The 10396-nt window shown below is 39.5% G+C and overlaps 1 protein-coding gene across 2 annotated transcripts; it reads left to right on the forward strand.

Annotated features, from left to right (window-relative positions):
- Positions 1 to 307: 307 nt before the first annotated feature.
- On the forward strand, positions 308 to 10375 carry RB195_003291 (uncharacterized protein; the record flags this gene model as incomplete). 2 transcript variants are annotated; one of them, XM_064200881.1, is made up of 12 exons in its annotated part: positions 308 to 394; positions 487 to 651; positions 723 to 899; positions 2607 to 2732; positions 3131 to 3261; positions 5389 to 5494; positions 6288 to 6398; positions 9210 to 9235; positions 9317 to 9389; positions 10006 to 10013; positions 10101 to 10208; positions 10309 to 10375. In XM_064200881.1, 12 exons carry the CDS (start codon positions 308 to 310, stop codon positions 10373 to 10375), a joined length of 1185 nt encoding a protein of 394 aa, XP_064056761.1. The 2 variants fall into 2 exon arrangements, with proteins under 2 accessions (XP_064056761.1, XP_064056762.1); XM_064200880.1 differs by lacking the exons at positions 9210 to 9235; positions 9317 to 9389; positions 10006 to 10013; positions 10101 to 10208; positions 10309 to 10375 and having other exon boundaries at positions 6288 to 6419.
- Between the last annotated feature and the right edge of the window lie 21 nt (positions 10376 to 10396).

Consider the following 10396-nt stretch of genomic DNA (forward strand, 5'->3'; position numbering starts at 1 on the left):
GGACGTCTACTGAAAACATGCAAAAGTTAATTACTGGATTATTTTATATACGTAATTCTATTATATTTAATTCTAAAAACCTTAAAAATTTTAGTAGGAATAGAAAATTTCTAGTGCAGTGGGATTTCTAGTGCAGGCGACGGCAACAAACACGTACACTTCCGTTCTGAAATGAACAGACATTGTTTGTCGTAACAAATCACTTCAGTGTTGGGTGGCATGCTTTAGAATGATTGATCCATCCTTGCTTTTTCTAAATCCATCAAACAATTGTAAATTGCTTTTTCAAACAGAAGAGCATGTGTAAATGACCGATAACTTCCGAAAGAATTTGATTTCGAAGTGCATTCGTGACAGCGGCACGGGAGAGCTGGATGCCGACTTGCTGAATGAGGTTTGTTCGATTTTGGTTCAGAATTGGTTCAGATTTTGAAAAGACTAAGTATTCTTCTAGTCTCTTCTGATCCATCTTTTTCTTTCATTCAGGTAATCAATGGGACATCAGATATAGATGTGGTGCGGCTGCGCACGTACGCTTGGCGTCATACGATTCCAAGTGTCCATCGTTTACAGATGTACAAATATATGCTTGGGATTTCTGGAGCATATCCGGAGACACGTACTGTTGTAGCGCAACATAGGAGAGATGAGGTTTGAAGTGTGCTATCAATTAAATTATTTTCGCTTTACCCGATATAGTAATGTGTAGACGTTTTGTTTAGGCCATGGTCCTCTTGCGTTGCTTAGTAACAACACGTTCCACGGAATGTAAAATAATCAACGACGAATTGATAGAGCCTGGGCCAAATAACGATGATGTTGTGAAAATGATCCTTTTGGCTAACAACCGCCTTACCGATAACTTCACGAAAGATGTACAGACAGTAGTGATATCTGCGGCAAGTTCTTCATATACTTTTTGCAATTTTCATTATAGTCAAGTTTTCAAGAAAAGTTTGGATGCAACTGACGGCAGAGAAGCTGCCCAGGATCTCGTTTGTTGAAACCTGCTGGTGATACAAGTGTGGCGGTAAACTTACATGTGCACTTCTTGGAATAGCGTGGAATTATCACCGTCATTGCTGGAAATTAGAAATGTCATGGCCAGTCAGCCGTGTTCACATGTTGGATAGAGCTCACAACCGAAAATGCCTATGCTTGTACTACTTCTAGAGTTTTTTCTTCTTTCTTTATTCGTATTACGAAGAAGAAACAAAGGAAGAAGTTTATCGGACGCCATCATAAATATCACCAGTAGTTATGAGAGCTGGTATGGGGACCAGATAGATTATGAGAAAATCTACCTCTACCTGTTTTCAATTACAAGAAGGGATTTGTCTCGTATTCTTCTCAAGTATTATTAAGATGATCGTAATTTTTTCAATTTTTGGACCTTACACCGTACCTCACACATCTTGGCACAGTTATGCATGTGCAGTTCTTAAAATAGAGTGGAATTAGAAGCATCATTGGTTGAAATTAGAAATGTCATGGCTAGTCAGCCGTGTACAGATGTCGGATAGAGCTGTCCATTAAGACAATGCATATGCTTGAACTAACTGAAGTTGAACTAAAAGTCCTTTGCTACCAGTCTCATTGCACCCCAGACTTGAACATTGGCTTCATAGTGGTCTCTTCTCTTTATGTGTGCCAGAGAGTTGCTTAATATGCGTGAAATATGTGGACTCAGTCGTCAACAATGAACAGGGAGAGTCTCCTATGGCTACACATAGGCGGAACGCTAAATGTTCTCCAAAAATCTCGGATTGCAGGTCGGTTTTGTTGTGATCGTGGTATGAGTGTCTTAGCCAGAGATGAAGTCATGTCACTGTATATTTCTCCTTCTACGATCTGTATACAGTGCTGGAGTTTTTTCTCGGACTCAGTATTCGAGTAAATAACTGTGCCATATATTTAGTGGCAGCAGCATCGGTGTCCGGAGTAAGATGAATAACTGGGATTAAACTCATAAAGGAGATGTTCGTACAAGGGAACATTTCAACATCGTTATGGGATTGAATTTTAAGACCAGAACTATGTAAAAACGTAAGGGCTGAATCATAAAACGTAGCTTTCGGTGATTCGATACTTCTTATGCACGAGAAGAAGACGACAAAAGCGAACATGACAACATACATAACTACTGTAATTGAGTTTCAGAATGATGTACGGTATGTGATGGAGAAGGTTATTCTATGATGGTAATGACGATATGTGCAGAAATTCTATCCCTGAATGAATTTACTTCTTGCTATTTTTGATGTGAGCTGAACTTCTGCGTGTATAAGCAACAAATGATTGTTTAACTTTATCATGAACACTCAACACCAATAACAGACATAAGAAACAGCGACGACAGAATTTTTATGAGTGAATTTCTGAGAAGTGAAAAATTTTGTTACTACGAGTGTCAGTATATCATTGTAATTCTCAGAGAAAGTTGTTGTTCCTCTGGAACACATCTACATTTACATTTCTCCATGATTCCCAAATATTTCGACATCATTTGTAAAAAAACAGTATAATGCGATTATTGATTCGCCGGTATTCTTTATCACCAGAATTTAGATTTTTTCTTTTCTTTGTGTTCATGAAAATTTTTGCAGATTGTGCGACAAGTAGAAGCAGTTTGTCGATGTGACTGGGTTGACACGTTCTGCATTGCTCGGTCCTTGCATTCTATGTTGAACGAAACCTTTGATGAGCGCACAGTGCGAAGTGTGATAAAAGAGGTACGTTAAGCGGAACAAGAAGGAAATTTTCAAAAGGTCAATATCCTATCATTACTGTTTGCTTCTTATAAAATAGGTAGTCTCAATCTTGTCTGTGAATTCTATTTCTACTTCTTCCTTGGACTTGCACATAAAATTGATCTGCTAGAAAGAAACTTCAATTGCATATAAAGACGCTAGTGCTAATATGTTTACCGGACAGCCCTGATAATTACCATTTCTTATGTATTGGATCGTCGGTGGAGGTTTGCTCTTGCCTCCACCGAGAACAAAATGTGTAAAGTCGACACTGTACGTCTGTACCGCAGGTTTCACAGAAACCAAACGTATGATTGTACATTATGGCACATTCTGTGAGCTACAAACATTTAGTAGTGTTTTTTTTTAAATCATTTTAGATTCATCATGAAGTGCACTTAGCAGAAGCCACCCGTGATGTGTCTGAACAATTTTGGGCAACATTCAACATTGAGATTTGGCTTCGAACCGGGTGCTGTGCTTTGCTGCGATCGGAAAGAGCGATGCAGCGGTGAGTACATCACTGCACAGTTTCGTAGAACGGATCATTAGAGCATTTAGAAATTTTTTGAGAAAGAACCAGTTGTGTTTCATTACTCCGAATAAAATCCGCCATTAGATAGATCGATGTGGAAACAAGAATGTAGAGCAAATTATTTCTATGCATAATATGCAGTGCTACTACGCTGTATTTGAATCCAGAAGGCGTACGAGTCATCATTCCCTCCTTGTCAAATTCTTCACTAATATTTTTGCGAATAGAGAAACTAAGTATGCGTAGTCCAGCATATGACATTTCTATTGAAGTGCCATAACACATTTTCTGCATGATAACACATCCTATCGTCATTCGTTGTTTACTGTTTGCTGTCATCAGAAGACGCTTATCCCAACGCGTTGCTGGAAATGTGCATGCGACCGCTGCTGGACTGTGTATAGTTCTGGTTTGCGTTGCTTAAAAATTCTCTGTCCTCATTTGTTTCGCATTACATACGTCAGTAACTCTTCCATTTGTATCTTTAACTAAGAGTTGAGATTCCGCTAACATACGTCCCTTGCTCCGCTCCCCTCTTCTCCTTTCTTCTTTGTCGATTCAAAGCTTGTTTGGAAGGAGTGATAATTTTTTCTTTGTTCTTCAATGTCCTTTCCGCCCCATTGATGTGTTACCGGTATGTATCTAAAGACGCCAATGGCTGATCACGTGCAATGTATTTGCAAACTCGCTCTATTTTGTGTCAGGCTGTTGCTGTTGCTTGCCATATTTGCTAGTTGAAACAGCGCAGTAAATAATTTCAAATGCATATGCCAGAAAGAAGTGGAATACGTGATTTTCGAAGCTCTATAGTTGTTGATTATGCTGCATTGAATTTGACTGGAACTATCTTGAACATCCATGAAGGTGGGTTTCCCATCTCCACCGTAGGTGTGGAGATGCCACATATGTTGGAAGCCTGACAGCTGCATACAATAGAAAAAATCGTTCAAGTAGATGTTTTAGCTGAGTCAAACTCTTTGCACCCGCAGATCTTTTATCACTGATCTTGTCAAACAGTGAATAAATATCTGTTCATATGCATAACATCTCGTAGCGAGAACCTTGTCAGAAATATTTATCCCCTTTGAATAAAAAATAGCTGAGGCATTATCCTACACGAGGTCTCCCCCACTTTTTACTGAAAACTCGTCAGAAAAATGTCCGCATTAGTCGAAATTTTGCCCAGTGGTGTCACGTGATGTAAATGTTTCATTCTGTTTTGATTTTTTAAAATAAAAGTTTACAATCTTATCTTGAGTCTTTGAACGTTGCAACAAGTTCATTCTTTGAACGATAACCGCCGTATGGCCAACAGTCAGCGTTGAGCCGTTAATATGAAGCGAATGTAAAGATACACATTTTCGCATTCTTTGTATCCACTATGATCGCAAAAGAAATGACGAATCAACGAATTAAAAGAGAAAAATCGAATTGAACTTCGATCGACGCATGAATCACTTAGCAAAAGGAAAAGTCGTTACGAGGTTTACAATCAGATTGACAACGTTTGATTTGCTCTCAACACAGATGCCATTTATTGACATAATTTCTTTCCGAATTTATCTCGACACTCCAGTATAGCCGTGGTGAGAAAAAAATACAACGTTACATTGCAAATAAGTAACGCAGACTGAACGTCGTGACGCGTCACTCCAGAAAATAAGTAGTTGATTAACTTTCGGTGATAGTGTACATTTGAAAACACCTTAAATCACCTGGAAAAGGAACAGGTAAGCTCTGGGTCGTCTAAGCTTCCAGTATGTACCGCTTCGTTACTCTTCCGCTTCTGATACTTTTTTATTCGCTTTTAAATTGAAAAAAATGAGACGAATCTTACCTTTAATAGGTATCATCAGCTGGTTTATAGGTCTAGGTATAAAATGAATTGTGATTTTAATTTTATGTCATGTCATAATTGCATATCAACTGCTTTCCACTGAAGCATGCGGCATCGTTTTCAGCTGAAACAGCTTTCAGCTGGCGTCTAGACTATTTATCGTTTTCAGCTAAAACATTACTTAGATTTTTCTAGTGTTAATAACCAGATAAAAAATGTGATGCACTTTTTTATAACAAATAAGTGGGCTAAATTGAGCTTTTCAGAGTACTGGACAAATTATGCACTGGTATGAATATTGTACCCCTTGTGAAAGCCGTGGCAGTTGACTATTTACAAAGTGCTGAGAGTCGTTTTGGTCAAGGATTCAAGGTGAGGCCGACCTATCACTTTTTCACATATGGTCAATGTTTTTATGCGAAATACTTGAAAATTCAGGAAATTTCTCAACAGAACTGTTTTAAGGGCGTCTAGGCTATTTTTTTCTAATAGTTCTTCTCAGCTCTTGGGATGCTCTTTGCGTACTTTTTCTTCCTTATGCTTGTATTACGTAATTGGAGAATAAGTTCTTTCACTTTTTGTGCGATGTATTCTCATTAGTAAATTCAATAATGATTTTTTTTTCAACTTTTTACTAAAAAATATTATAACACATCCAAGTAGACCGGTCAAGTTTGTGAAGATTCCGCTATCACTTGTCAAGGAGTTGTTTTTAAGATTCATCATCAAAAATTACGGGGCCTCTGCATCTCGGAACTTCTTTGAGTTCAAAGTTATTGTCTCTGGGCTGTGAATAAAAATTCTTAGCAGTTCTGGCTATAATAAACCCTTCTCCCTAGACTTTGAATAGGTTTCCTGTTGACAGACGCATTAGTGCCTGCACTTTGGTGATAAAGAAGTGTGTCGGAGGTGTCCGGTTTTTTTTTGACTTGTAGTTTCGCCGTTTTTCAACCTTTTCTCTAATTTTTTAAAGCGTCATAAGATCAATGTGCCTTTTTAAGTAATAAATCCAAGCTTTTCGAAAACATTACTTTCTGCATATATAAAGCTTTTTACTTTAGCGTTAATTCGTCTTTAAAAAGAAGCGGATGAACTTATTCACCAATGTAATATCTCCAGAAGAATATTGGCGACAAGAAGTCGTCGTTCAGTAAGAGATATTCAGGATGCCGGCGTCGCTATGACTGAGGATGGAGAGTTACGAATGGTGAACCGAGCGATTGAACAAGTTTTCGAAACTATGCAGAAAAAGCCCTCCCGAATCAGTGATTCCCGGGTCAGAAGCAACATTAACTGATATGTTCTAATTATATATTGTTTAAATGTATTTCTTAATTTTAGTAGTTGTTTTGTAAGATGTACATAATAAAGAATGGCAGTCCAGAAAACACTGTTTTCAACTGGGAAACGTTCTCTCGCTGAATTCATTACGTGATTACCTTCTCTTGAGAATAAGTATGTATTTAAAGGCATCACCCCACGAATCTGAGGTGGTACGGGTTTCAGGTGGAGCATTCGTACACGGGATCGTAGATTATGGAGAAGTGGGTGATTCCGTCCATTTGTTGCTAATTGCCGTAAAAAACGACCCGAAAGATGCGGCGTGTGCACACGGCTGGCGCGCTCCAATCGAAGTCGTTGTAGAAAATAGCGCGCCGGAACGCTCGAAGCCGTATCTTCCGGGCCGTTTTCGCGGCAATTAGGAAGAAATGGACGGAATCACCTATTCCCTTAATCTACGATCCCGTATGCGAATACTCCACCTGAAATCCGTACCACCTCAGATTCGTGGGGTGATGCCTTTAATATTGAAGGTCGACGTCTTCTCTTCTTGAGATGTCCCAAAAGTTATTAAGAGTCTTAACGCTTTGTTCACTGAACAGTACGATGGAGTACTGTAAATGTTCTACAAGAGTTCCCAGTCGTCTCAATTCATGAAAAATATTCACGATGCTTGGAAAAGTGCCGTAGCCACGGAAAAAAACGGGGGTTCCTAATTTCTACAATTCCTAAAGTCTCCTGTGCTTACTTCCTATCTAAAATTCGATCGATGGGTATTGGAGTATGAAGAGGAAAAGAAAGGGGAAATGTGGAAATGGGTGGAGCCATCAGTCAATAACCATCAACTCTATAGAACTTCCGACTGTATTACAACTTTAAAGGCAGCGTATCACAAAATTGACGATGTTGGAGTTTCTGCAGGACAACGCAAAGTTCAGCTTCTAGATTACGTGTACGAGCGTAGCCCTGCTCATTTTCCCTCAATCGTCTCTAAAAACGGCATGGGAGCTGCCTTAGTTCCTGCGAGATACGTTAGAACGCGCCACCTTTGCATACGCTCAGCTTCTCCTCACCTTATTCCTTGGTTTTACTTGAACAGGTTGCTGAGAAGATCTCATTGATTCTCGGCAGCTTGACGAGAGGACGCTGCGGGTTACAAAGGCAGGGCGTTCTAACGTATCTCGTAGGAACTATGATCGTTTCCCACGCCATTTTTCAGCACATTTGGGTGAAAGTGAGCGGGGCCATGTTCATATTCGTAATTTACAGCCCGAACCCGATATTGTCCCAAATAAACCTCGACTTCGTCAATTTTTTGATAAGCTGCCTTTGAAAAAGCTCTTGACACACCTCTAGTATACTCTGATTTGAAGCACGTTATAGCTAAACTCATATGCATAAGTCATGACCGTATTGATAATAGTAGATTTTTGATCATATCGCAGCATACCACAAATCCGGGGTGGTGCTGATTTTGGTGGGTTTTCCTTATAGGGGGTCGAAATTTAAGAAAAAAGGGGGGTTTCCCCCTCTTCCCTCTCCATAAAAAAAAAAAACCCCCTTTGAAGTTTTTTTTTAAAACCATTTGTCAATTTGGCCGCCTGCCCTGGATTCGTAATTCGGACGGAAGATGGTAGTATCCGGGGGGTATTCACGGGGTCGTAGAAAAGAGCTTCAGGGTTAATCTACGGACCCCGTCGGATACCCACCTATTCGCCGATTTGGTATGTGCCTTTAAGTACGGGTGTGTTTCCTTTGCGTTTGTAATCATGAACAAGTATAAATAATTGAGGAGTACTGGGGAACTTGGTTGGTTTTTTTTTTCCAGTAGTCCGACGTTGAAAAGTGGTCCTTTTTTGGAAACTATTTTAGGAACTCTCATCTGATTGAACCTTGTTTTGTGATTTTGTTATTGTTTTGTCGTAAATTATTGTTTTGGGATGGATCCAGGTGGATCCGTCCATTTCTTCCTAATTGCCGTAAAAAATGGGCCGGAAGATGCGGCGCGTGCACAAGGCTGGCGTGCTCCAATCGAACTCGTTGTAGAAAATAGCGCCCCGGAACGCTCGCAGTCGTTTGTTCCGGGCCGTTTTTACGGTAATTAGGAAGAAATGGACGGACTCACCCTTCTCTCCACAATCTACGATCCGTAAACGAATACTCCACCTGAAATCCGTACCACCTCAGATTCGTGGGATGATGCCTTTAACAGACCTACCCAACAATATACATAAATAAACACTGCCGAACATCGCACGGATTATGAGGAGGAGGAGTGCGAGTAAGCGGAGAGAAAGGGAGGGAGAAGAATCTAGGATAACTGTTTCCCATTTGCTTAGCAAGTAGTTTTTTTTACGAAAAATATTTTTAAAAGTTGGCTCCTCTATCCGTAATGACAAGCTCATATCACGATATTTAAATTTAAATTAAATTATTAAAATTTAAAGGAGAGAGCTCACAGTGGTCAGAATGCCGCTAGGTTGATGTTTAAAAAGTTCCATTTCGTAAAAAAAATGTGACGGAGCTTCACTTGTCAGCGTGAGAAAACTGGCGAAAATTTCTGTAATTATTGATATGAGTTCTGTTTTTGCGTGAATGATGCATGCTATCTAAAGAGTCGTAGCATGGTTTGAAAAAGTATCCCCTCATATCGCATCCTTTCTATCGCAATTCTTACTTATCACTTCTTTTTCTTTCTAGAAACGCCTTTGAGGTATAGCAATCAGAGGTCTTTCATGTCTTTAGTAGAAGCAAGGAATATCTCGGCGTATTGTGCACCAAAGATCTTCGTTAATGGAGCTATCAGCTCAAAGATGAGTTAAAAGGATTAAGGTAAGTGTGTCAATGCATTTCACTGCAATTCGTGAACGTTGTGGTTTTCGAACTCGTATTGGCCTATACAATGACTTGCAGGAGCGAAGCAGTTATCATCTGGTTGGCAAATCCTTCCTCTAGATATTTCCACATTTCCACACAATACGATATAGTCGCGTCAAAATGATCTAAAGTTCGGTACAGTTGTGTAAGCGGCTGCGCTCGAAGCGGCGCGGTGGAGCGTAGCGCCTGGAATGGGAACCCTCGTTGGCACCACTAACCGCTACAATCAGTATGAACCCAGCGATGGTTCTCTCTGGATCCGAAACGCTATTTTAACAGTATCGTTTCGAGCGTAGCTGCTTACGCAACCGCTTCAAGTTTCTATCGTTTTGGTCATTATATGGGACTATAATACCGATAAATACAGGATAAAAAAGAAAAGTAGTGTCAGCATATATTTCGAATTATTTTGCAATCTCAACGAAATCTTCCTAAGTCATTTATAATTTAGAAAGATATCGTTGTCACAAATTGAAGTTTCTATTCAGATGGAATTCATTCGTATGCGAGAGAATTATGACGATGCCATCGTGAATGAAGGAGGATTGTTTAGAAATTGATTTTATCGATTCCGTGAGCTGTACTGCGCAATGATAGCAGTGATCGAAGTCAAACACTTGACATTTCACATTTGAAGGGTTCCGGATGAGGTGTAGATGGATCAGAAATATCGTAAAGGCGAAGTAAAAGCTACAAGACGTAAAAAACATGCTTCTGGAAAATAGGTGCTCCAGTGAGTGAAATTTTCATTATTCAGTAGTCGTGAATGTTGAAACACATGCTTTAGGTGATATTTATTTCTTTTTTACATTGTATTTAGAGTTGCATCACTATCAATTTGGATTCTTAGAGGTTACGCTGGTATTTTAATTAAAGCACCCTCTTCACTTTTAGAACAACGAGCGATGCGACATATTATGACAGCAAAGTGAGTTTTTTTCCTCTTGAGGGGAATATTACCCTTATCAGAAACTCTGCACTATTATCATCTTCCCTAACAGTTCGAGTTGACATCTCTCTGCCTTCAGATATCGAAGGTTCGGGCCAGTTCTTCCATTCTGCTGTTGGTTCTGTGATTCTATGGAAACTCTGTGAGTTGGTCAAATATCACAATCT

This window comes from Necator americanus, chromosome IV (genome assembly GCF_031761385.1).
Source record: "Necator americanus strain Aroian chromosome IV, whole genome shotgun sequence".
NCBI lineage: Eukaryota > Metazoa > Nematoda > Chromadorea > Rhabditida > Ancylostomatidae > Necator > Necator americanus.